We start from the raw sequence: 26,884 nt of genomic DNA, 5'->3' as shown, positions 1-26,884 counted from the left end.
CTCCCGAAATAATAACCACTGCGGAAAAGTAATGCCTATGTCCTCCACTAGGGGTCAGTGTTTCCTCATATTTTCTCTGTCTCCGCAGTGCTGCCAGTCTACCAGGAGGAGTGCGTTTGATTGTTGCAGGGCTCAATGGCGGACAGAGCAGGATAGTCGCGTTAACACCGAGGACAAAAACGTTTCGACTGGGAGATTTGCGGTCCGCCGCCGCCGCGTCCGCCCGGGACCAGCGACCAGAACCAGCGCTGTTTCGCGTTATCTTGAACTCCAAAGCAGTCGCAGCTGGTTTCTCCTCGCCTTTTTGTCACGTTAGCTTCCTTGAGTTCCCATCCCGAGCGGAGAAGTTCAACTGTTCATGGTGGCTTACTGAAGGCTGTTAGCTTTGTGAGCAAACATGGGGGACTCTCTCGAATTGATCGGGAAGCGTCTTATTTTGCTACTCGACGACAGCAGGCCCGCCAACGGGTCAGAGACGGAGCAACCTGCCTGGGCCCGGGACTGGCTCCGAGGAACGGTGCGGGCGGTGAGCGTCATCGGCCTGGCCGCTCCGGAGGGCAGCGAAGGAGGGGAGGCGACAACGACGAGCACGGCTGCCGGACTCACAGTCAGTATTTACATTCGAGCGTTTCCGTATTGCGGAGCTCAATATCGGCCCTTTTCTTAAAATGCAACGCGTGCTAAGCGCTTCAGTATGAATCCCGCTCAGTGGAGCTTGTTTTTACCCACCACAATCTGGAGATTTATTGTTACCTGCTGCATAAATTTAGATCTCAGCCCGCTGCGTGTTGCAGGCGGAGAGGCGAAGCTAAAATCGAGCCCGGGGATTTTCTGGCCTTTGCTTTGTTCGATATTTTTCAGCTTCTGGATATCTCGCCTTCAAGCAAGTGTTATGCAGTGACCTTGCAGCATTTACTGCTAAACGCTTAAGATCCAGAGTGAAGAGAAGCGTCGAGCATTTTTGTAGTGAATCGCAGATCATTTCTGTGCAACCATTACAGGCGATCAATTCTGCCCGTCAGCTAATGTTAGTCCTCTTGAAGGCCAGAAGAAGTTCATGCAGGGGCGAACCTGAAGTCGCTCCCACCTTGTTTTTTTGACCTAGATTATGCAGAATGACACGGCTTCATCGTCTTATAACAAGCTGAATGAACGATGCTGTCGTTGATTCAACACTGCAGACAGAGCCAATGAAAGGTGGTGGTTGTAGACCAACATGACAGAGGGACGTCAAACTAATGCTTATCCAGAATCATATAAACAATCGATGGCACTGCTCAAATATAGGATTCAAAAAGTTGGTCTTTTAAAAGAGTAAGTCATTTTCTGTAAAAGTACACAAAGGGAAGAATGCTGTGCAGTGACAAAGTTTTCTGTCAACTTGCTGTACATCTTTATGCCATGAACTGCTGCTAAAGTTGATGCCAAAGTTAGTGGTTGGAATAGATGGGGTAGCCACGGTTTCTAAAAATGACTTTAAATTCGTTTGAAAGAGCATTAAAAGGATTTTTTTAATGACAACCTGACTGTCTGTTGGTTAAAATAAAGATACTTTAAAGCTGAAATTTTGGAATGTATATCGAGACCGAAGAAACAATCTTTAAATAAGTTGCTTAATTTCTAAAATATTCACTTAGTTGTTGCCAATAAGGAAAATCACCTATCTGGTGATTGGAGAACAAACAGCAACTCGTTTCCACTAAGCGGTGCAGCATGCATTGTTATGCTATTTTGTGGACTGGGCAAGTGGGGCTAAACCCAAACACCTAACTGTCTTTCTAGTATTAAGGACAAACTTGTCCTGTGTGTCTCATGTTGCCCTGTGATGAACTGGTGACATGTCCGGTGTGTACCTCGCCTCTCGCCTGATGATCTCTGGAGATGGGGACTAGCCCCTCTGTGAACCTGCAAGAATAAGCGGTTATAGTTACTTATCTCCAAAATATAGTAACGTTCATTTCTCTCCTGCCAGGAGAAATAGACTGATTTGCGGTTAAGTCAGTAGGGATGACGAACTTTGTTTAGAGCTACAGTGTGGAAGCAGGTTGGGAATACGAAGCGGCTTTAAATATTAGCAAAGAAGTCAACCAAAAACAAACCAGGTGATATTACGGACTAAGATTTAGGAAATTCACCACAATATTGAAATAAGTTCAAGCTACAGTAGTTGATCAAACATATGCTTATTTTATTTTATTTATTTTATGCTTGTTTCTGTGATTTAATAAAATTTTTCAACATCTTAATTTGTGAGTTAAATTAAATTTTTATCTAGTTTTGTGTCTCCACTGCAAAGTCTTCTACTCCCTGTTTAAATGGTGAACAAATGAATAAAATTAACCCATGTTTCGTCATGAGTTCAAGGCAAGAATGCAAAAGTCAGCTTTTACTTAACCTCAGCCTGTTTGTGACTGAGATTTTTCCGAATCGCTTTGATTTAGCTTTTCTATTCACCATTAAATCATTTTAAACTCACAAGAGAGTTATGTGTTTTTAAAGTACCAAAGAGTTATGTTTCACTAGGAGTCATTCCAGTGGGAATGTGATTTTTGCTTACAGTTTACTTTTCCCTTTTCCACTGTCCTTGTGGCATGTGGACTGATGTAAATCGATCCAGAAATGTTATATTGACTCATAAATTTGTTAGTAATTCCATATCCAAACCATAATATAGCAGCTGTAAGTTGTAGGGCCTGTCTTGAATGTTGATCCCAGAGCCCTAATAACTCAGAGCTATTTTTAGTTGGATCCTCTACGGCTTTAAATTTAGTCCTGGTAAAAGATCACAATGCAGCGGGAGGTTCACCAGTCAGGCTTTTCTTGGCTGATACTGATTTAAAGATTGCCATCGAGGTCTGACCTGCCAGCGTAAAAAAACTCAGAAAGTTGCATAAAGTACGGGTTGTTTGTTGATGCGTTTTAATTCACCAGACTTGCTGGGAGTTCTTAGTTTTAATGCACAAATGGGGGGAAAAAATCTCAGTTTTTAGCTTGTCAATTTAACACGAAAGCTCTGGTCTCTGCTAGATTGATTGGTGTAACTCTAAACCCAGCTATTTCTATCAAAGTGACTGAAGTCAGTATGCTGATGTTGTACAATATAACAAATGAGGGGGAAAAATAACAAAATGAAATTGCACACTGAAGTCTTACAGAATATTTTTGTTGGACCATAATAATATTTAGTATTGCCAGCGCTCAACTACAGTTAATCAACATCATGGCCCAGAAACCTCAACACCTCGGGTTAATGTGGATATGCACGTGTCCTCCGAGTTTTCACAACAATATCAGAAAAGCACCACTCTAAAAGTTCCAGTGCAGTTCGACTTGAGGCAGAGCTGACAGATATTAAGCATCTGCAATCTTAAGAAGAAATCTTCAAAGGCAAATCGCCACAAAATGGCTACAACTGAGACGGCAGATATGCAGGAAATCTGCTTTTCATCCAAAGAAGTTGCATGTAGCATAGATTTTCATTACTCTTCATCCTTCTACAAGATGGGCAAAAATAATAATAAAAAAAAAAGAAGTGAAATTGTTCATCGTTTACAGACTTCTGAGCCATCACAGATGTCTCTAACCACAAACATTGTGACTGTTAGAGAATCCATTTTTTGGCTTGCTGAGCCTAAACCACATTAGTGCAAAGTTCTCCATGCAAAACAAAAACTCACTGCAGGCAATATGACAGACAGGATTATATATAAAAAAAGTCTAATGAACTTTGTGGAGAAATGACTGCTCCATTCCATCTGCTCTGTTCACTTGTATCATTTAGGTTTGTGTAATATGGACAAGTATCTTCAGAACAAGTCTACTCTTTGTTATGATTATTGTCTGTTACTGATTTTAACACACTATACGCTGACAAGTGTAAGAAAAAAAAAACTGTGAAATGTAGTAAATGTTATTTATTATGCAGAATATTGCTTTAACTGTATTGACATCGACTGTTGCCAAACCCAAAACAAGTGACAAAAAAGTCTCAAAAAAACAAAAGCAAAACATAAGGCTGTAAAAACGTCCTCCTCTATAAAATTGGGAATTGTCCCATAATATTTCATCCTTGGTCTTAGAGCAGGGTGGGCAACTCCAGGCCTCGAGGGCCGGTCTCCTGCAACTTTTCGATGCATCTCTACTTCAACACACCTTGGTCAACTAATGAGGTCATTAGCAGGACTCTGGAGAACCTGGCTGTTCTTGGGAGGTGATTCAGCTATTGGATTCAAGTGTGTTGGAACAGGGAGACATCTAAGAGTTGCAGGACACTGGCCCTCCAGGACCACGATTGCCCACCCCTGTCTTGGAGGCACACTGCCCTGCATGTTTTAGGGGTTTTCATGCTTTAGCACACCTGATTTCAATTGATGTCTGATTAACAAGCCTTTCCTGATTAACTGCTTTAGTGCATCTGTTGGTAACGGTATTAAAACGAAAGCAGAATAGCAACACCATTCTCTTACCTGACCAGGTCAATATCTCAGTGCATTAACAGACTTAATTCTCAGATTAAAATGCAGTCATTCTCAAAAAACAAGTTTTAGATGACGATTGGTCTGTATCAGCGTACCTCACATAATCGACAGACGTCGTGTTGCCTCTTGATGCATATTCTGCCTGAGGAAGTAACTTGCTTTAAAAAATTTTATATTTTGGATTAAATTGCCATGGGAAACAGGAGTGAACTCTGGGGATTACACAGTGTAATGGGATTTTTACTAGAGAGCCTCCCTGAAAGCGAGTATTGGATGAATGTGTGTTGCTCTGTTTACGGGGACAGAGAGCTCCATAAAGAATTCCCATGTTGGTAGTTTTGTTTTTTTCTGTTTGTCGCCTTTTACTGGTAATTTGTTTTTCACTGTTATGTGTGACGCTAACGAAGCATGCAGTTTCACCCGATCAGTTTGCATTTGACACCTTTTAATAAGCAGTAAAGAACTCTGTTCAGTTTGAATACTTTTTGTATTTTAAGTAAATATTTATTTGACTTGATTTCAAATAACACAAAGTTTGTTATTGTCTCTAAACGAGAGTCCAGGAGCAGGTTCTGAATTTACAGAACTTGATGAACTCCAGTCTCTGTTCTCTTCCTTATTTCTTTGAAAGTGTTGAATTTGGCTCTCATTGACAGTCGCATGACAAAAATTGCGTCATTAGGTTTTCTTGCGTCCACCATCCCTTCTCGACACTAGGCGCAGGTCGAACTGTTTCGACAGAGCGCTGTGCGAAGTGTTCTGTGATTGGTCAGAAGTTTATGCAGAAATCATGCAGCAATGTTGATATTACTCTTCAACTGGTCTGCTTCCACGATCTGTTTTTTGTGTCCACATGAATACTTAAATGACCAATTAACGTGGTGAGGTATTGTTCATATTTGTACAATTCTTCACTAAACACCTACAAAGTTTTTTCAAATGGCTAAAAACTCCTGGAAATTACAGCTGGCTGCAGGAAGGTTTGTTGGTGGCAAGGTGTGTATGAAAGGTGTGTATGAATTTGAACATCCTGTGACCAAACATTGACTATTGGGCTTCCAGGAGGTTCTCAGCGTAGAGCAGCCAGTTGACGTCAGGATGCCTCCTGGACGCCACAGTGGTGAGGTGTTTCAAACACATCCCACCAGGAACAGATCCAGAAGAAGACCTGGGACTCACTGGAGGGATATGTTTCTTAACACCGTGGGATTTCTCGGGAGGATCCGGCCCAACAGGCTGAGCAGAGGGGAGTCTGGGTCTCCCTACTTACGCTGCTGCCTCTGTCACCCGACCCCGAATATGTGGAAGATAATTTATGGCAATGCTCCAAAAACAGAATTTAACTGACAGGAGAAATATACTGTATAGCTGGTCTTGATTTATAATATACATATATTTCTATAGTTGACAATTTGTTTCAACATTGACCAATTTGTGTAATGTGGATGCGTTTATCGACATGGGTGTCATTTGTTTTACCATCAAGACTACAGTTGAAAATTAGCTCTTTCTTGTGACATAATTATATGACTGTTTAACGTACTTTTGTTTATTAATATGCACGATCCCTTAAGATTTTTTTTTTTAATGTAATTATCTCTTTTACCCTCTTGTTTTTAACCTCTGTGGAAATCTTCTGAAATTTGTTCTGGTCTTCTTAGTGAGAAACTGAGCATCAGTCCTAATACTTGTTTGTCCTTCTTGTTCACTAACTGCAGGTATTTCTTGAATTCGAAAACGCATCGCAGCGATGTTCGTGGGTGCAGGTGTATGGCGACGGAGTGAAAGCCGTGTTGGTCGAAGATTCGGTCGTTTGGGTCAGCCCCAGTGACAGTACGAGGGTCAGCGCCGTTCCAGGACCAACAACGCCCTGGCCGGCTCTGGTGAGTGGACAGTTGTGCATTTCGGATAATATGACTACTCAATAACAATAATAATGTTAGGCTTTAAAATTCAATAAAACAGACAATTCATGTGGCTTGTATCAAAGGAGTAGAAGTTGTGTATTGTTGGTCAATTAGTGATCTCTGGTGTGTCTTTGGATGGCCGACATGTTGAACCTTTAGCAAGTAGCATCTGCCACATATTGCATAGAGCTTGCACATGGTCACAACTCTTATCTGTGGTAAATCATTGCCAGGTGGGATTATTAAGTAATAAATTACACTAACGTATTTTACTACTTGATGTTGCAGATAAAAAATCGCAGGACATGTTGTGTGTCTGGTCACTTTCACTACAAGTTATTCAAATGGGGACTTGATAAAGCACTAAACAAGTGCAGACCATTTACCATATTAGTCTTGGCCAATGAATGAATGCTGCTGATGTGTCCTCTAGCTCTGAGCTAAAGTAAAGTTTTCTCTGGCATATTCTGCCCCAGTTGCAAACTAAGACAAAAGAACCATAAACTTTCTTTTTGTTAATTGATTGTCATGAAGAAAGAGTGTGTCCAATTTTTAATAGCATGCTTGTTTTGAAGAAACTTGGGACTTTTTTAGTTTAAAACAACTGACAGAATGTATTCAATGGTTGAACATTTTGAAGTATAAGCTTGGAGTCAGCAACACTGAACTAAAGGTGGTCACTATAATATGCACACGTGGTGAGACCAGGTTAATTTTGTTAATTTTTGATAATTATTTGCAACTAATTGAATTTTAACAAAAAAGTACATATTACAAAGTTTATTTTTTATAAATACTGACCAAAATAAGCAATATTTTGATATCAAAAACCCTCTTCCTCACTAAATAATCAAATAAATAGAAATATGAGCTCAACAACACTTTTATTGTTTTTATCAAATTGGTGCAAAGTGTTATTATACCCATTCAGCATTTAAGTGTTTCAGGAACCCCCGATCATTCTTGGGACTTATTTGAAAAAATATTTAAACATTTAAGCTGACATTAGCGTTGGGGATGGCTGTGTTTTCTGCAGCATATTTTACATCAGGATGATATTTTAAGCTTTAAAGGCTTCAGTGATTGACCATCTCTTATTTGCTTGACTTGCACACAACTTCAGTCCTTTCCAGAGTCCCATCAGATGAAGGTTTAATTAACCACTAGAGGGCCACTTGTCATACATACATGGATGTTGCCTTTTGCATCACATTTACAAGTGTACTAGAAGAGCACAAATGTAAAAAAGCAAACAAAAAATATGTGATAATTGCATTAACTCTTTGGCTTACTAAAATTAATGTAATTGAAATGAATACTCATCTAATTCTGTTGTTTTTGTAGCTTTTGTTAGAAGAGAACGATGCTTTAAATCATTTTCCACCCGCTTCCGTGGAGTTCGGCGCTGGTAAAGACACAACAGACTTTGCAACTTAGAACGCACATTTTTAAGTGTTTTTATAGACATTAATATTTGCTTCCATAAGTAGTGATCATTCCCTTTGGCTTCAACACGATTGTGTAGATGAAATTCTCTCTAAAGTCTTATCAGCTGCTCTGACAACAGGAGACACCTTGTCCTGCATGTCTTATAGCCTGAGTTTCTGTTGGTTGTCTTTGTTGTTTCAACATAACAGAAGCATTCACTTGATAACAGTGCTGCTCATTTACAAATTCCAAGTTTTTCAGAATACCCTCACTATATTACTGAAAATAAAATAATTACAGTCTGTGCAAAGAAGGATATCTTGTATAGCCATCAAAACTCAGTCTGAACACTCATAATCTATTACATCTTCTTTGAAGGCGATAAGTTTGTAGTTTCAGTTAAAATAAAAACTGCATCTAATTTTTTTAGGCCGCCGTAGAATAATTTCGTTAACTCAATCAAACTTAGACATGTAGGTATTACTAATTTTGTGCTGTGCTCCACAGTAAAGGGAAAAACCGTTAAAGCGCAACTCAAAACCACTTTCTAGCTTTTGCAGCTATGCACAGACTCTTTGCAATAGCAACTGACATCAACGCCACAAAAAACCCCCAAAAAACTCAAATATTTCCCACACAAAGAGCAGAACATTCAGTCTGTTGCAGTAGCATGGTTTTAGGCTTAATGTTCATTTTGTGTTTATTAATGACTGATTGATGTGGTGAGAGGAGAAAACTATGAATATATCGCTGCACTTCACGTTACTGTAACAGCTAGTTTGTTGTTAGTGTCTCTTCCTCTGCAGTTGTGGAGTCACAATGTCTGGGATCATGAGCGCCCCCTGCCATGGCAGGAGGCAGAGCGCCTCCTGTGGTGGTGGGGAGGCACGGTCAGACGGTCTAATTGTTTTGGAAATAAAACTTGCTTGGCTGGCCAGGGGGGGTCATCCTTAGGAGCCCTGGATGAATCACACTTTGAGCCACGTTGGACTTTGAGTCGCGTTGAGTCACTTTGTAATGCAAAGATGCCTCATTATTAAAAAGTTACAAATGACTAAATAGACAGACAAAACAGAAGCGGGGTCTTACGTTGCTTTCCTCAAACATAGACGACTTAGTGTAGCGTATGATGTAAACAAAAACATTTATTGCTACCAAGTCTAAACTCATGAAAGGTTCCGGTTTTGTCTCGGTTTGGCAAGACTTTCTGGTTTTGCTTGTTCTGGATTTTGGTGCAACTGTGGTGTTGAGTTTAAAGTGAGAAAATAAACACCACATCGTCACTGCAGTGATGTTTGTTGCTATAAAACTGTTTTATGACAATAATTTGAAGCTCAAACAAACAGTGATTTATTTTTAATAAACGAGTTTAGTGTCAGAGAGTAACGAATGGAGCAACTGAAGTGCACCAGAAAGCAGAAATAGAGGCTCTCTATTTCATGTGTCACTATGAAGTAGAGAGCAGATGACAGTTATTTTTTAAATCTACTGTCAAATCAGCCTCTAGTTTTTTTTAACCTTCACATATTACAATATCTCTATAGATTGTGACCATTAATTCATAGGTCTGTAACCGGACTCATCAGATTTTTCCAGTTAAGTCAATTTCCATTTCATTTTTCCAAACTTATGACATTTCTAATAAATGAAGGTATTGAAAGTTGAAAGCATGTGTTATTCAGTTTGTTGACCATTTTCTGTTTTGGGTTGCGTTTGAGCAGGACGACTTTCTAAAAGCTTCTCTCTTGTGCAGGCTTTTCGCTCGCTGGTGGACAGAGTGGGTTTAGGATCACTGGTTCCTGTGGAGTATTTTGGAACAAAGAATTTTGAGTTTTTGCCAGATGGCAAAGCTTTCCAGAGATTCGAGGTGAGTATTTCTTGTATTGTGATCTGGAATTAACAAGTAGGAACAAGGGAGTTACGTTGAACCTTTTCTTATTTTTCAATTAATGGTTGATGACAAAATGTTGTTTTTCAGTATGCACTAATATCAAACCTGTGTCTTGCTAATATAATCGAAGGATAAAGTAAATGTAAGTATTCCATAACTATGTTTTTGTGTTTGTGCAGGCTGATAAGGACATGAGACACCCCGTGTTGTTGGAGCAACCGTCTCTGCTGTCAGCCTTCTCCAGCTGGCACACTGACTTCAAACTGCAGGAGATCTTCAGGAAGGGTAGGAATCAAACTCACGCTTGATGTGGTCTCTGGGTTGTTCAGTCTGAACAGTGGAGCTATAATGTTGGGGCACAAATAAAAAGGATTTGGCCCAGTTATAATGCATTTATGACGCATTACAGGACCTTTTTCGGAAGGGCTGGTATTTATTCTTAATGTTGCTGTTCCTAAATTCTTTTGTGAAATGAGGAGTCATTTTGCTTAATTTAATCTTCAGCAGTTTTCTCAGTACTTGTAAGTCTTCACTAGCGTTGTTTATTGGTTTTGTTTCAAGAAAACAAAATAAGCAAAATCACTTTAAATTCCTCTACTGGCAGGAAAAGTATCGAACACCATTCCTTCTGTTTGCTTAGCTTTCTCCATTAGTTAGTGCATTATTAGGTTTATATAAATGCAGACAATGTTTGTCATTAGATGAAAGACTCAGTGAAACACATTAGAGGTAATTTACATATTGAGCTGTTCGTCTGAGCTCAAATCCTTTGAGTGCTTGGAATGACCCTTCTCTTCGGTGTCTAGGCCTACACGTTTCATTTTTTGCAATTAAAGAAATATTTTGACTACAAACTGAGGGTGAATGAAATTGAAAAAATATGATCATCATTTTATATTGATGTGCATGAAAACTAAATTTCTACTCATTTTCTGTTTCAAAATCCCACATTTTCTAGACTCAGATTTCTATGTTTGATAAAATTGTGGAGTTTTGAGTGCAAACTCCACAATTTATATTGTATGCATGGTACACAGATTAATAAACAACCCTGTGCTTTGTTGGTTTAATGCGGGGGTTGTCAAACTCCAGTCTTCAAGGGCAGGTATCCTGCAGTTTTTAAATGTGCCACAGGTACAAAACACTGGAATGAAATGGCTTAATTTCCTCCTCCTTGTGTAGATCAGTTCTCCAAAGTCTTGCTCATGACCTAATTATTCTATTCAGGTGTGGTGCAGCAGAGGCACATCTAAAAGTTGCAGGACAGCAGCGCTTGAGGACTGGAGTTTGACACCTGTGGTTTAATGGATAACAGGGAGTGTTGAGGGTTCTTTCACAACTTCTCTGGCATCTGGACCAATTTAGTGTATCTATGTTTTAGAGTCTAGAAATAAAAAATCCTAAACTAAATACAGTTTCTCCAAGGCACATTTTTAACAAGGGACTTTTTTTTTGTTGAATTCAAATGCTTCTATGAGATCTTAATAAAATCTTGTCCTACTTTTTAAATCTTTAGATGAGTAGGTATTTATTGCCGAGCAGAACTAAAGTTATGAGGTGACAAATTAACTATAAAATATGTTCTCTCTATATAAATTCGGGTGAAAAAGAAAAGGGTTTTATGTTTTAGATTTTTATTTTGTGGATAATTTTATTGCAAAAAGTCTAGAAATAATTTTTCTAAACTTTTGGTTTTGCATAATAAATTGGACAAATTTTCTGCTTCTCAAGACTATGTAGAAATATTAATTAACAGCATAATGTAGGTGAGAACATTTCTGCAGGGATTTGTTCAATTTGGACAACCAGTACATGATTGACTATTTACACCAGGTCTGATACGTTGGAGCCACGCTGAAATCTAAAAGTTAAACCCCCCTACTCAAACAACATGATGTTGTACCACATAAACCTGCCCAGGATGGAAAGGAAAATAAAACCCGAGTGTGCACAAGAGGCAAGAACAGCAATAGACACAATCTGCCTCACAAAAAATCTGCCTTTTTCCTTGGACCTCACTCATCTTCCCTCCATGACTGCAGCACTTTAATGACATTGTAAAATTGATTTTGGAGATGGTGCAGTAGTAATTTTTAAAGCTAAATACATGTTCTACTACAACTCAGTCCGCTAGCAGTATGAAACTGCCGATTATTGGATAAAGTTGGATCTCATCTTGGATTGAAAGAAGCTACTGATTAACTCCCGACAACACTAAATTCAGATTCTTGCAAATGATTGCACAGAAAGAAATGGTGTTCATTCTCAGACCTGGTAGCTGGAAGGATGAGCAGGTTCACACAAACTTCACTCATGACGTATGTGAAACATGAGCACTGAGGAAGTTCAACAAGCAACAGTACGGCCAGGTGCTCCGACTTAATCGGTTCATTTATTTGTCATCTCTATTTACAGGATGTTTTTTCATAAAGCACTACTTTTCGGATGTTTTTTTGCTTTTATAAAAATTTTCTTTTGGGATTCGCTAAAAATGGTTGAGGTTGTCTTATCTATTTATTATTTTTCTGTGATTAAAACCAGTAAGCGTGGCAATAGTTAGTCTGAACTACTGCATGCATTTAAATGAGTTTCTTCCTGGCGCCTCTTAAGGACTGCAGAATGCAGAACCAGTCAGGCTGCTTGTAAAAAAGTTGCCATTCCTGTTAAACACATTTGAGGTTTTCTCAATCTTTTTTGTTCAGGGCACAAAAATGCTAGTGTTTCTTTGTCTTCAGCAGAAATTGTTAAATTAATTTTCATTCTGTTTGCTGTTTTTTTTAATCACTGGACATTTAATCACACTGCAAAACTGAGAATCATGTGTTGGTTTCATAGAAATGTACAAAGTAACTAAAATGGGAAAATTGCGTGCAAAGGAGTTTTGTAGAGTAAAATTAAGCTTCTCTCCTGAATTCATTGATGTTGTTTCATTTTTATCTTATTGTTCTTGTCAGGCTCGTTCCCCATCCAAGGACGCAGAGTCCGCGTGTACCAGCCTGAGTTTGAAGATTGCTGGGCTTTTGGACATGTCTCACAGCACGACCTCATCTCTCATCTTATGGAGATTACGCTGGATAAGGTAACAACACACTTTAACACATTCATGGGAATGAACATGTCTTTTGGTCATGTTCAGCAAAACAAAGTAGAAAAATGCAATTTGTTCATTTAAGCTTTGAAAACTGATGCTATTCATGTAACAGTTCAACAATCTCAAAGTCATTGCAACACAAAACATTTTCTGTCTGCCATAGTTTGGATCTGCAGGATTGTTTATTACACAATTCACATTTTTCTAACCTTAGTGAATCTGCAAATCCTTTGGTATAAGGACAACTCTTTAAGTCCAAATCATCAATCCTTCACCACTGTGCTTGACTGTTAGTGTGATTTGTTTGTGGTGATATGATAGTTACTTTCTGTAAAAGTTTGCTTCAGATTACGGGCAAACATTTCTTCTGTAGTCTCCGCTGTTCAAAGCATATTGTTGCCTCAGTCCTATTGTTTGTTCAAATGTACCTCTGTAAACATTCAGAAGTTGTTCTTTGATTGTCTTTCAGTTATTTTTTTTTCTCAAAAACTGAACCCTTTAACAAATAGGTTTGTTGATGAGAGGTGACTCATTCCCTGGATAGTTTTTCCAAACTGATATTTATGAAAAACTGAATCAAATTATTACCTTTCAATCAAAACAGTAAGCATTGCAGCTGAAAAGAGATGCACAATTCTTAAAACTCAAACTTTCTATTAAAGTATTTGTTGAAGTGAGCCTTGTGTTTTATGGTATGTTTAGTTTAAGCCTTTAATTTCTTGTAAGGACTCCTGAGAACAAGTCTGACTCCAGCCAGACTGTCTGCTGGGGGTTAATTTGTGAAAGGATCTCACACTGTTTTCTTCCCCTCCAGGGAAAAGAGAAGCAGATGGTAGATCCTCGTGTGATACATGTCATGCTAGCAGAAGAGGAGGTAAGTTTGTCACTAGAGATATTGGGAAGCTTTCCACAGCATGAAGTCAGCGCTGCTTTCCCTTCTTTTTCTTGTACGGATTACTGCCTCTGCCATATTGGTTATTTTTTACATAAAGTTTTAGACTTGCATGGTTTTTTGGAGAAGATTGTTTTTTTTTTTTATTTACTTCTTGTGTTTGTACAAATTATGTGAACAAAAACTTCTATTTTTTTCTTAGTGCTATTTTTTACTTTGTGTATGTAGAGTTTTAAAAATACCTATATTGTGATTGGTTTACTGAATCCAGTATTGTCAGGTGAAGAGCTAAATTTTACCGTTGTGCCCCTCTTAGCCTGGTAACAATGGACAACGAAGGAAGGACAGTGAAACGATGAAGGGAGACGGACGCAGACGTAGGACTGCCTCAGAGGATGGTGACGATTTGAACTTGAAACGATTTAAAGGAGCAGGAAACTCCGAAGCAGGTACTCAAAACTGTGGGGATTCCAGCAAAACTCCGGAGGAAGGCGTTGGGATCTGGGCCGGAGACTCTGAAAGAGTCAGCAGCTCCACCAAAAACGGAAACCCCTCAGAGGGAACCTCTCCTCCAGGAAGCGTGTCCTCTCCCAACACAAACTCCTCGGTTCACTTGGACCACTCGAATGCTTCTTCGCCTCTGTATCCTGCCCTTGTCAAAGAAAATGGGCGCCTATTCTCTCCACAAGGAGCAGCAGACTCGACCAGCAACACCTCTCACCCTCCCAATCCTCCCCCTCTCAAACCAGCCCCTTCCCCTTTCTCTACCACATCTTTTCCCTCTCTGGGGCAAATGCCAGCCCTGGTCCACGGTGCTCCAGCCCCGAAGGCTTCTCCATCCCCCCAGCCAGACCGAGAGGATGCCCCCCAATCGACTTTCTCTAAAACAGCTGCTCTCGTTTCCCCAGGGCCCGTCACCATTTCTTGGTCACAGGACAGCAGACCTAGCGTTTCTCTGTCTTCATCAATGGGGTTCAGTTCTAAAGCTCCCACCTGGGGAGGCCAGACAGAGGTAAGTGGCTCCATGAGATTAATGCTAGCTGTACAGTTACACTACCCTGGAAAAGTATTCATGTGCCTTAAACTTTACCAGTTTTCATTATGACCATGAAGTTCAGGGTGTTTTATTTGGCTTTTATGTGGAATATCAACACAACCATATTAAGGTGATGTGAGAGGAGGAGGTGGTGCATGGTTTCAATCCTTTCTTAAAATTATCTGAAAGTCATCCAGTTTTATTCACCTCTGCAAGTCTTGCAAGGTGACATCCAGTTTCACATTGCTTGACTAAAATTTTCCATTCTTTATAAATCAGCTGAAACTCAGATTAGAGTCAGTGTGTTGTCATGATGCTGCCACCACCACCGTGTGTCATTTCGGTGATGACACACATGGTGGGAGCGCCATTCCCAAACCAATGGTGCTCCCACTTCACCTGAGGTCCTCAGACACCTTGTAATTATTAAAGCATTTGGTCTTAATTCCAGTCTGAATCTAAATATGTGACCTTTGAAAATGTATTAAGGCAGTCTTGTTGTCGTTTGTGGTTCTTAGGATTGTGGTTATGCTTGTGGTTTTGCTTCACTCTTTCCATTTTGAAATGATGAAGAACATTAATTCATGAAGTGATCAAAGACTGTAAAGACACAAAAAGAAAACGATCAGAACAATATTGGTTATTTCTAATACCAATGTAATTGTTGCAGTTTTTAGCAGTAGTATCCTGATGTGAGGAAAGATTCAAGGGACATGAATGCTTCTCCAAGGAACTGCATACGTTGTAATTACAGCTACAATATAGTAATTTGCGGCTTTATTTTTATTCCCAGGGTTCTAAAACAACACCTAGTTTCCGTTTGTCTCAGGCGACCCCCACAGCTCCAGTATTTGGAGATGTTGCTTCCCAAACCAACGGCGCTCCCACCACTACCACAGCTTCCCACGACACCACCAAGCCTTTCGGCTTCGGCTTCAGTGGAGCCAAGAACGAGACCCAACCTCCGCAGGACCAGAACCTCTTTTTTCAGTGCATGACCCAGAATTCTGGCACCAGCTCTATTCTGACAACCGGTCAGACTCAAACTAAGGACACTAATTACTTCACTGCTGTGTCTGAGAGTCTGAGTAAAGAGCCAGCAGCTCTTTTTAGGCCTGCAGCCTCTCCTGAAGGGCAGAAGAAGCCCGAGCAGCCCAAAGTGCCTGAGGCCCATCCTTTGGGAAATGGGGCTTTCAACATACCATCAGCCTTCCAGGGCGCATCTGCAGGTGCACGGGACCCTGGCCTAACGATCGGTGGTCTTGGGATGGCCTCTGGAGCCCAAAGTGCTATTAAGAACAACAACAATAATAATGGAACTACTGAAGGGAGTTTAGGGCTACAGTCCAGTTTTAACTCCTCAGATACTCACCAGAACATTTTTCTGCAGGCCTCTAAAGAGTCTACTAATCCTTTTCTGGCTTATGGAGATAAAAAACCCCCATCACCTTTTGTTGGCCTCTCTGGGACAGAGCCACAAACTCTGGGTGTCTCTATGGACAGTAAGCCCAACCTGTTCACTATGGCGGAGCCACCTAAAGGCATTCTGTCGTCCGGCTTCACAGCGCCCTCGGCCGCAGCTTCACTCAGCTCTTCCACCACACCAACACCACCTCAGACTCTGCAGAGTGAAATGGCCATGACAAAGAAGGACCAAGACGTCGTAGAGATGCCACCCTCTACGTCAGGATGTCTGATGATGGGAAGTAGCAGCTCTGGAGAAATGAAGGAAACTTCTCTTTTGTTTGACCAGAGTCAGCCACAGAAGTTTAGCCTCGAAGATCGAAGCCAGTCATCCAAGCGCGACTCTGATTCTAGCACCAACAGCGACCTGTCGGACCTCAGCGAGAACGAGGAGGGTCTGGAGAAAGATCAGATCCCCCCAGGACTTGCGCTTCCTGCTAAGGATGGATCCATCCAGCAAAAATCTAAAGTCCAGGTGGCTCCCAAGAGCCGTCCGCGCAACAAATCTTTTAAAGGTGCATCTCATTCATTTTCATAGACCTTCCATTTTTATCAGAAGCTATGTTGGTGATAGAATTAACACTGCCTTGTATTTTCTAGTGGGCCAGTCTGTACTGAAAGACCAAAGCAAAGTGCGCCGTCTTAAGCAGTCTGGTGAGTCCTTCCTCCAGGATGGCTCCTGCATCAGCGTGGCTCCTCACTTGCACAAGTGCCGTGAGTGTCGCCTGGAACGTTATCGGAAGTACCGAACCACGGAGGATGACAGCGAGGATGAAGATGATCCGAATGTAGCCTGCCGCTTCTTCCACTTCAGGAGGTGAGACCGAAGTGGTTTGATAGCATGTTGTTCCCTCCATCTCGGTATTCGATTCTGATTTTGTTTGTCCTGCCTTCATCCAGGTTGGCTTTCACACGTAAAGGCATACTGCGTGTGGAAGGCTTCCTCAGTCCTCAGCAGAGCGACGCCATGGCGATGGGTCTCTGGTTACCTGCACCAGCGGTCCAAGAAGGCCTCGACCTCGACACGTCTAAGTACATCCTGGCCAACGTGGGAGACCAGTTCTGCCAGTTGGTGATGTCTGAGAAGGAGGCCATGATGATGGTGGAACCTCACCGTGAGTCTGAAAGTCGTCTCACGCCTCATCTTGAGGTTTGTCCTCGTGTTTGTCTGTGATCTTAAAGAAATCTTATTTTTCCTCGTTTTTTAAATTTTTTTAGAGAAAGTGGCGTGGAAACGTGCCGTGCGAGGTGTTCGAGAAATGTGCGACGTATGCGAGACGACCTTGTTCAACATCCACTGGGTCTGCCGCAAGTGTGGCTTTGGAGTGTGTCTGGACTGCTATCGGCTCCGCAGGAACAGGCCAAGAGAAGGTAGCTTATTAACTAGAGGTTTGGGAACAAAAGTATGTTCGCTCAAGTTATTTTGTGCAATGTTCTTGCTTTGCTTGACTTTTTGCAAACCTCATTTTAGATGTGGATGAAACCCCAGAAGACGAGGTTTTCTCTTGGTTAAAGTGTGCCAAAGGCCAACCTCATGAGCCTCAAAACCTCATGCCAACGCAAATTATACCAGGAACAGGTAAAATAAACAGCCTTCAACATGTCTATAGAGGACACATAATTCCAGTCGACCTGAGTATCTTATAGTGGGTTATTTTTAACATCCCAAAGGACAGTGAAGTGCAAAAGTCAAAAAGTGTGTTTGAGTGATGAACATCCTCACAACACATTGCGCAAATATTATGTCTTGTAGATATGAAAGATATGCAAGGAGTGATTTTTAATTTTTTTTGTCTTTCTGCTTCAGCTCTTTATAATATAGGTGACATGGTGCATGCAGCAAGGGGCAAGTGGGGTATTAAAGCCAACTGCCCCTGTGCTAGTCGACATACAAAGTCACTAGTCCGCCCTACCGCCCCCAATGGGATTTCACAGGTATCCTGTGTTGCCTTCTCCCACTGTTTCTATTGGATTTTTTTATTCTGTAATTTTTTAAATATTTCAACTTGGATGCATCATTTTTGTTTGTTTTTGTTTATTTCAGCAGTCTACATCCAGCAGCGGAGGTGGCCTTACAGTTTTGTCTGGTGCTGGCACTACTCCAAAACCAGAGGCAGAAACGTCAGTAATCAAAACGGAGAGCATGCAGACGGCAACACCTTCAGACAGCGGGGGTGGGGGAACTGTGGGTAGTACGAGTAACTCTGTTATTAGTACATCCACTCCCTGTATTGTCACACAGTCCTCTGCCAAGGACGCCCGTCCCTCAGGAGAGGGCAACAGTTCTGCTCTGCACTGGCTGGCAGACCTGGCCACACAGAAAGCCAAGGATGACACCAAGGGTATGTAGGAAACGCAGAACCAAGAGTCAGATAAGGAAATCTTTAGTTGGCTTCAGTTTCGATGATCCTCTTCTTCCAGAATCTGGCTCACTTCGCGCCATGATGAGTAGAGAAAGTCGGCCTCCCTTTGGGCTGGACTCGCTCAGTGCCCTTTCAAAGGCGCCTGCTTCCAGTCCGAAGCTCTTCAACAGCTTGTTGCTCGGACCCAGCATGACACAGTCCAAACCAGAGGGGTCGAGCCTCCGTGACCTGCTCAACTCTGGGCCGGGGAAGCTGTCTCAGGGGCCTGGAGAGAGCAGCGTACCGTTCCCCTCTGTTTTTACCTCATCAAGTGTATGTCCAGGTTTTCTGATCTCCTTTGTGCAGAAATAATGCTTTTAATTTAAACGCCACCTACAAGATTGCAAAACAAATCACTGCCACCTACTGGCGAGTAATGTTTCGAATGTCCTGCCTTCATAAAAAAATTTTTTTTAATTATTTGATGATGCAGAGCGACAAGATGAAGAGCTGCCTACCAAACATTTTGGATCACATCATCGCCTCTGTTGTGGAGACCAAGAAAGCAGAGGGCCGGCGCTCTGTGACCTCCGAAGGTGGCGAACTTGGAGTGCTGGGAGCCCGTAAAGACGGCGTAATGGGTCTTAGTGTTTTGGAACCACATACCTCACACTCTTGGCTCTGTGATGGGCGACTCCTCTGCCTGCAGGATCCTAGCAACAGCAACAACTGGAAAATCTTCAGAGAGTGCTGGAAGCAAGGACAGGTAAGAATCACACAGCATACAATAGTTGAAATAGAAATCATCCCTGTTGGTGAAAGATGGGCTGACAGGTCGACTTGATATGTTTTGGTTCTTTTCCAGCCTGTGTTGGTGTCAGGAATACATAAACGGCTAAAATCTGAACTGTGGCGGCCCGAGGCATTCAGCGAGGAGTTTGGGAACCAGGATGTAGACCTGGTCAACTGTCGAAACTGTGCCATCATTTCTGATGTGAAGGTGCGAGACTTCTGGGACGGCTTTGAGACCATCTCCAGTGAGTGCAATAGTGCAGTTTATTTTTCTCAGACGTCAGTTCAAAACTACCTGTAGAACAGGTAAAGCATGCAGTGGATGTTGTCTTCATGTCTTTAATGTCTCCTCTGAGTGTAGAACGACTGCAGGACAACGATGGCAGGCCAATGGTGTTGAAACTAAAGGACTGGCCTCCAGGGGAAGACTTCAGAGACATGATGCCCACAAGGTGAGGAAACCAAACCTGTGGTTCTTTCTAGTTTCACAAATTTTGGATATGCAAAAATTAATATTTAAAAAAATATATATGTACATATTAATATTTTTCATTCTAAAATTTGTAGTTGTTTTTAAAATTTTTGTTCAAAAATTGCCATGCAAATTGGCTTTTGGTAAATAATTATTTCCAATTTATGGTAAAGTTTGGATTTGCTGATAATGATTTTCATTCATTCTGATTTACGAGTGATCATTAATTAGTTGTATTAGGTTCATTAATTAGTTGTATTAGTGTTATCACGATGCTTAACTTTGAAACTCTACACTGATACTCTACCAGCATGACAACATCTGTCATGAACATGAAGGAGTCTTTATGACTCTGACTTGTCATGAAGTGTCATTGGGTAAATAATGACATAAAACTGCAAGTTGCTCTAGAAGTTGTCTTGCAAGTCCATTAAAAGTGCCAACTTTGCATTATTTTGTAAATAATGACACATTAATTAAAAGTTGGCACTTTTAATGGACTTGCAAAGCAACTTTTAGAGCAACTTTGCAGTAAAAGTATCACTATTTACCTAATGACACGTCATGACAAGTCAGGCATTTATAAAGACTTCATGTTCATGATAGATGTTATGTCATGTTTATGACACTGTCATATCATGTTTATGCACATCCCGTCAAATAAAGTGTTACTGAAAGATTTCTTTCTAAGTGATAAAAAAAATATAATTAACAATATAAATATGTAATATTTATATTACAAAACATTAGACTAGATAACAGCTAATACATCTTTCAGTAAAACGGTGGACTTTGTAAGATATTCTACTTTCTTTTTTCCAGGTTTGATGATTTGATGGACAATCTTCCTTTGCCTGAGTACACAAAAAGAGACGGCCGTCTAAACCTCGCGTCACGGTTGCCCAACTTTTTTGTGCGTCCTGATCTTGGACCAAAGATGTACAACGCTTATGGTAAAAATGATCGCCTGGTGACATTTCCTCTCTGTGCACTTTACATTCCTTTTCACCTTCTACTCTCTCAATGTTTTTAGGCTTAATTTCAACTGAGGACAGGAAGGTCGGAACCACTAACCTCCATCTGGATGTGTCCGATGCCGTCAATGTCATGGTGTATGTTGGCATTCCTCATGGAGAAGAAAACCAGGAGCAAGGTCAGTGGATTTAATGGGACTTTGTTTCTTTGTCCCTTTCCCCCAACACAGACACTGCTTTAGTATTAGATACCATAACCTCATCTGAGCTACTAACTATTCATAAAAAAATGCTTGTTGCTTAATAATATGTTGCAAACAGAATTGATTCTACAGTATTTCAAAGTACTTTTTTTCCGCCAGTGGACAAAATAGTATTTTATGTGCATTTGAAAAAAGCTTTTCTAAAATTGTAATACAACCTATTGTTGAGGATATTTTAACATTCCAGGCTTAATGTGCTTGGAAAGGACACTGGAGGCAGCCTCCAGTGGGTCTCACTTATTTACATTGTGGTAAAATTTCTCCTTCACAGAGGCGGAAAACTCTGGATACCAAGGTTTGTAGACTTTCAGTTGTATCACTTGCGTAGCATGCCCTTCTTCTCAACTAACTCCCCCTTTTCACACCTGCGCTCCATCCTCCTGTATGTGCAGTAGGGGCCAGAGCACCGGGATTCATCCCTCAGTTTGTTTTGTTGCATGCCTGTAAATTTCTGTGTGATGCAACTGTCACTCTGATAAATAACAGCGACGTTAAGATTCTTCCGAGCTTCTGGAGAACCGTGAAAGGTGTAAAGGTTAATGTTGCTTTCAGGGTTGGGTTTCATCTCCCGCTTACAGCAAAACAAGCTAAGTGAACTGGTCTGGCTTCAGATATTCTGCAGCTGCTGGTGTGGGATCGTTTCTCTTCCCGTTTACTTTGGGTGTACAGTGCTCTGGTCCTTAAACTGGGAGAGTAGTATGAACGAAGGGCATCTAGAGCTGGCATTCCTGTTTCCTTGCAACCTTCTTTACACAAACAAAAACACTCGCATACATCAAAAGATGGACTTTGGATGTTAGCAGAAATAAAAGGTAGATCATTCTGTTTACAAATGGTCTGACGGGTAGTACAAAGTTTATTATATGGTAATTGACAAATCCAGACCCGTTACTCACCAGCTGCAAACTCCCGATACCTGATTTCTATTTTTTTCCAAGTCAGGTGGTGCAAACCACAACACTCTTCAGTGTGGGCACTGTTACTCACTTATTTCAAATGAAATGTTTGTACTTTTTTTTCAAAAATATTGTTCAGTCAAAATGTCATGTTCACAGGCTGTAGCTTCATCTAGTAGACTGTGGATGTGAACGTTGTCAGTAAATGTGATTATGTAGTCTGTAAATGGTCCTTTTTTTTGGGTTGTTTTGCCTTCGTGATTCTCAACTGGTCTGGCCACAGAATACATGTATATTTGACAAATCTTCAAAACAAATAGTCGTTTTAATCTTGCTTCACAGACTAACCACTGGAGCGTTATGTGATGCCTTTACGTTACTGAGACAGTGTTTGTTTTTGTTTTTTACAAATACAATTTTTTGTGACCAAGCAGAAAGTCTGTGCAGGCATCCATCGTGTTTCTTCTTCTTCCCTTCTCATCTTCCTCCTCCTCATGCTTCTCCTCTGCTGCTGCTGTCAGTGTCGATGTCAACATGGAATCCCCTTACGAGTTTTCATTTCTGCTCATAGACGGAGCACATGATAGCATTAAAAATATTAACAGTTAGGAGTGTCTGCTTGTAATACAGTTTTAACATTTGCATTTGACATTGGTTGCACTTACAAGACAGTAAGTGCAACCAAATAAAAATAAAATCACCAATATTTTGTAGTTATGCCTGAAGTGGCACATTATCTCCAGTCTGAACCACAGGAGGACTTTGAGTACCTTTTTTTCTAGGTCATAGACCTCCTGAAACTCCTAATGGGATAATATTTGTTAAAGATTGCTATAAGTGTTCCTCTTTTTAAGCAAAGCACAAACATCTTTTGCTTAACTGTCACACTTCTAACAAAATCAGATATTTATGCTTCCATGGCAATTATTCCTGCTTAAATTGTGTCATTTATTGTAACTGGTGTCATTTATTTGTGGCTAAAAGAGAGCTGCTTTAATGCAAAAAAAACCAAACACACAATGATGCTCTAAACTGCATCGAAACAAACGAAAACTGTTGGACATATGAAATTTGGGCCACTCAGACACAGTCTAGTTGTTTTGTCCTCTGGCTAGTAGAGATGACTCTGACGTCGTCTCTGGTTCCGGAGTGAATCGGAACAAGATATGTTTTTGATATACTGGATCTCTGAGTGTGGTTGTTGATTCTGTGAATCCAGCTGCAGCTTACCCTTTGGTAAACTACAAGAAACTTACAAATTATGCTCAATAATCCCAAGTTGCATAATGTTACCTCTGTGCCCTATCAGTTTTTTTTTCACTCAACTATCTATTAATGTGCTTGGATACTGAAAACAGGGAGTTTCTGAAACATTGATCATCGGTGTCTTACCCTCATTTCGGACACTGTTAACATTCAACCAGTGGTTGTTTTTGTTCTGACATGGTCATAACATTTTTATATTAAAAATCGTAACATTTTCTGAGGAATTGAATTTAGGACTTAACGTTTTCTGAAACCCACAATACATTAAATGACTTGAAAGGAATGCTTAAATTCCACGCAAGATAATAATAAAATGTCACCTTTTGAAATTAATTACTGGAATAAACTAACACGGTAATGTAATTTATTGAGAGGCATCTGCTTAAACTCACTTAGCACTGCCTGAGAAATCCCACTGGGTCAGGAGAACCAGTTGAGAACTACATCTTTGCACCATTCTTGTTCAGAAGTACAACAAATACTTTTCTAACTTAAAATAAATGTGGAATTCACCCTTTTAATCAGCTTAAGTTATGACTGTTCCGAGTTCAAGGAATCGCTAAGAACTGAAGTTTAAAACTCTAATACTGCAAAAAGTTGGACAGAAAGAACTCGGATGTAAATATTTTTTTTGTAGAGATCCTACTGATGGACGTTTGGCATTCTGTATGTCTCTGTTTGTCTTGTTTCCTCTCTTTGGTTCTTCAGAGGTCATGACCACCATCGAGGAGGGCGACGTGGACGACATGACGAAGAGACGGGTACACGAGGGGAAAGAGAAACCCGGAGCTCTCTGGCACATCTACGCAGCCAAGGATGCCGAGAAGATCCGTGAATTACTCCGCAAGGTTAGCAGCCGCTGGTTCCTCAAGATACTAACACTCGTTTAAAGCTTTTTAACAATATCTATTTGGGTTTTTTTCTCTCTCTCTGTGTCAGGTGGGAGAAGAGCAGGGTCAAGAGAACCCTCCGGACCACGACCCTATTCATGACCAGAGCTGGTACCTGGACCAGGGGCTCCGGCGCCGACTGTATGAGGAGTACGGCGTCCAGGGGTGGGCCATCGTACAGTTCCTCGGCGACGCTGTGTTTATCCCTGCCGGAGCGCCACACCAGGTCAGACACATGAGGTCTCAGAGTTTTATTTATAGCAATAAACAGTTTGAGGCGTATCCCCTTCACCAACGTAGCTCTCTTCCTCTCTCTCGCTTCCTGCTGTGTTCCCGTCAGGTACACAACCTGTACAGCTGCATCAAGGTGGCGGAGGACTTTGTGTCTCCTGAGCACGTGAGGCACTGCTTCAGACTGACGCAGGAGTTCAGACACCTTTCTACAACTCACACAAACCACGAAGACAAGCTGCAGGTTGGTTTTACTCGTGCTTGCACACGTATTGCGGTGTTGATCATCTAGCATTTGACGTTTCCTTCTTTGATCCGTTTTCTTCAGGTTAAGAACATCATCTATCACGCAGTGAAGGATGCCGTCGGGACACTGAAGGCTCATGAACCTAAACTAGCTCGCCCTTAGTCCTCATTCCCACTCTACTACATACACACACACGCACGCACGCACACACCACATATTCACACATAAATGAAAACTGCAGAGTACAAAGTACAGATTGTGTGTGTGTTGTTTGGGGCAGTGACGATCTGAATTTTGGGGGAAAGAACATTTCATTTAAGGGGGTGGGAATAGACAGGGATCAGCGCTTTGATGAAGGAACTCCTTTGTCGCTGTTACACAGTACTCTTAAACTTGTCTAGTTGTTTTTACGTTTTTTTTGTTTGTTTTTTTTTCTTTTTGATTAACATTGTATTTAAGGTCAGTGTGTTCTCTTGTTTTTGTTGTAAATGTAAAATGTTTGAGTAAGGGAGGGCAAAAAAGCTGACGTGCCTTCAGAGCAGAGGTTCAGCTACAATATAAGCAAAACACAAAATGTGAGTACTGGGTAACATTCTTATTTTGATGACATGCTTAGGTTTTTCATTAGAAACAAGGTTAATCAACCAGTTTGATTTGATTATTTTTGCCGTCTGTGGCTGCAATGAATTTGCAAAGCAGCCGATCAAGGGAAGCTGACCAAAGTTTTGTATTTTTAGTTTTCTTATTTCTCTCATTTAGAGTAAGAAATCTTCTTTTTTTACGCAACAAGCTGATGATAAGACGAGCTTCAGAGACGGCAATGTTTTCTTTTTTCTTTTTTTTTTTCTAATCCGTCTTTGTTCAGGAGGTTTGATTAACTACGGACTTCCAGCTATATTGTTCAAGAATCACAGTTGCAGCTGAACAGAACTACTGGCCATTAACATTGTATCAATATATATATTGATCTTAGCAGTTGGATTTTTTTTCACAATAAAATTTACAAAAATATCTTTGTTTAAGGCCTTTTCTGTATGTGGTCTTTTTATTGTTTTGTAGCAAGTTGGTGAAAAGCCAGATACAATCCTCTTGTCTATTTTTCTCTTGACTGTTATTTATTCAGAAAAACTGACTCTAGATCAGATAAACAGCAGTGATGGTAAATTTGCAAGCCTGCTGGATAAAATAATCTGCCTGATCTTTCTAGGAACCCCAGTTGGAGATTAACCAATCATGACAGTGCATTTTGTTAACTATTCATAGGTCAGTAGGAGTCCAATGCTTGACCCAGGCTGGAAGCAGCTTGTTAGATTCCTGTTGGTTAAATGTTCTGGTCTCATTTTTAATGTCTCACCAATGGATCCCTGCGTAACACATTGCCACACCAATCAATACTCCTATGCTAAAGACAGGAATCTGATGCTACAGTTCACACAGGCTCAACGGATGATAATAATGTCTGGTCCAATGAGAGGGAGATTTCAGCTACGGTGTTCGGACGGCAGCGTTCAAATTTGGCATAAACATGAAAGCAAGGCCAACAATGGTGTCCATAATAACTGAGTCTCAGTCCAGATGTTGACAAGACAGATGTTGATCTGTCTTCTTAAAGGCACATTTAAACCCTAAAAGTGGGCTACCACCTCGTACTAGCAAAGCATACCTAATAAAGTGGCCTGTTTAATTCAGTTTATGACATTAAATAGCAGCAACTCATAAAACTGACAGCGTGCTGAAAATGTGTCTTTGCAACATTTATTTTGAATGGACTTATTGTGAAATTGACGAAATCAGTGGTTGAAGTAAATGTTTATTGAAGATAATTTAGAATTCATACAATCAAAATATAGCCAATTTTCCAATTTGTACAAAACTAGGTAGCAGAGTCGTTCTTAGAAGAGAGAACGGCTGGACACATCCTGCACCTCTCATGAACTGGAAACCTCTTGGTGACGCAGAAAGAAGACGAAGATCTGTGACAATCTGGCAAAAGACCTTCCAAGATGAAAAGATGCCTGTTCACGTCATCGGAAATTACCACGAGAAACAAAAAGAGCTTGCCGCCCACTGGACTGTGCAGTGTAGGAGGAAATGAGTTGGACTGACCTATAAATAGATGCCAAGTCTTCTTAAACAGTTACATTCACAAGAAACATTTAAACCGCATAAATCCTCAGCAGAATGTAGGTTGTCTCTCTTTTCAAGACATTCAGCGGCCGACCTGAAAATGAGCCTGCATAATGAATCTAGATGACCAAAGCAGGCCCAAGCAGAAAATCTCTCTTCCTGGCCTTTTTCCAAATAAAATGCACTAAAATGTTTCT

General features: G+C 40.8%; 1 protein-coding gene across 3 annotated transcripts; it reads left to right on the top strand.

Annotated features, from left to right (window-relative positions):
• Positions 1-97: 97 nt before the first annotated feature.
• On the top strand, positions 98-25,571 carry kdm3b (lysine (K)-specific demethylase 3B). 3 transcript variants are annotated; one of them, XM_055033997.1, is made up of 25 exons: positions 98-607; positions 6,197-6,361; positions 9,567-9,680; positions 9,884-9,989; positions 12,659-12,783; positions 13,610-13,669; positions 14,004-14,699; positions 15,517-16,702; positions 16,788-17,004; positions 17,088-17,302; positions 17,406-17,558; positions 17,659-17,766; positions 17,995-18,122; positions 18,235-18,529; positions 18,609-18,862; positions 19,023-19,295; positions 19,395-19,566; positions 19,683-19,773; positions 20,616-20,746; positions 20,827-20,946; positions 21,302-21,325; positions 23,901-24,040; positions 24,132-24,308; positions 24,423-24,557; positions 24,642-25,571. In XM_055033997.1, exons 1-25 carry the CDS (start codon positions 398-400, stop codon positions 24,720-24,722), a joined length of 5,376 nt encoding a protein of 1,791 aa, XP_054889972.1. In that variant the 5' UTR covers positions 98-397; the 3' UTR covers positions 24,723-25,571. The 3 variants fall into 3 exon arrangements, with proteins under 3 accessions (XP_054889972.1, XP_054889971.1, XP_054889973.1); XM_055033996.1 differs by having other exon boundaries at positions 18,232-18,529; XM_055033998.1 differs by lacking the exon at positions 21,302-21,325 and having other exon boundaries at positions 18,232-18,529.
• The last annotated feature ends 1,313 nt before the right edge of the window (positions 25,572-26,884 follow it).

This window comes from Poeciliopsis prolifica, unplaced genomic scaffold (genome assembly GCF_027474105.1).
Source record: "Poeciliopsis prolifica strain line A6 unplaced genomic scaffold, Auburn_PproV2 SCAFFOLD009, whole genome shotgun sequence".
NCBI classification, from domain to species: Eukaryota; Metazoa; Chordata; class Actinopteri; order Cyprinodontiformes; family Poeciliidae; genus Poeciliopsis; species Poeciliopsis prolifica.
The sequence above is the reverse complement of the archived record's forward strand: the minus strand, read 5'-3'. Positions and strand labels throughout refer to the sequence as shown.

Bases quoted from the DNA above. Each gene is read 5' to 3' on its own strand.
- kdm3b (XM_055033996.1), top strand. From the start codon at position 398: ATGGGGGACTCTCTCGAATTGATCGGGAAGCGTCTTATTTTGCTACTC. The intron at 18,863-19,022 runs GTATGTCCAGGT...TTGATGATGCAG, and splicing joins CTGTTTTTACCTCATCAAGT to AGCGACAAGATGAAGAGCTG. The intron at 19,296-19,394 runs GTAAGAATCACA...GTTCTTTTCCAG, and splicing joins AGTGCTGGAAGCAAGGACAG to CCTGTGTTGGTGTCAGGAAT.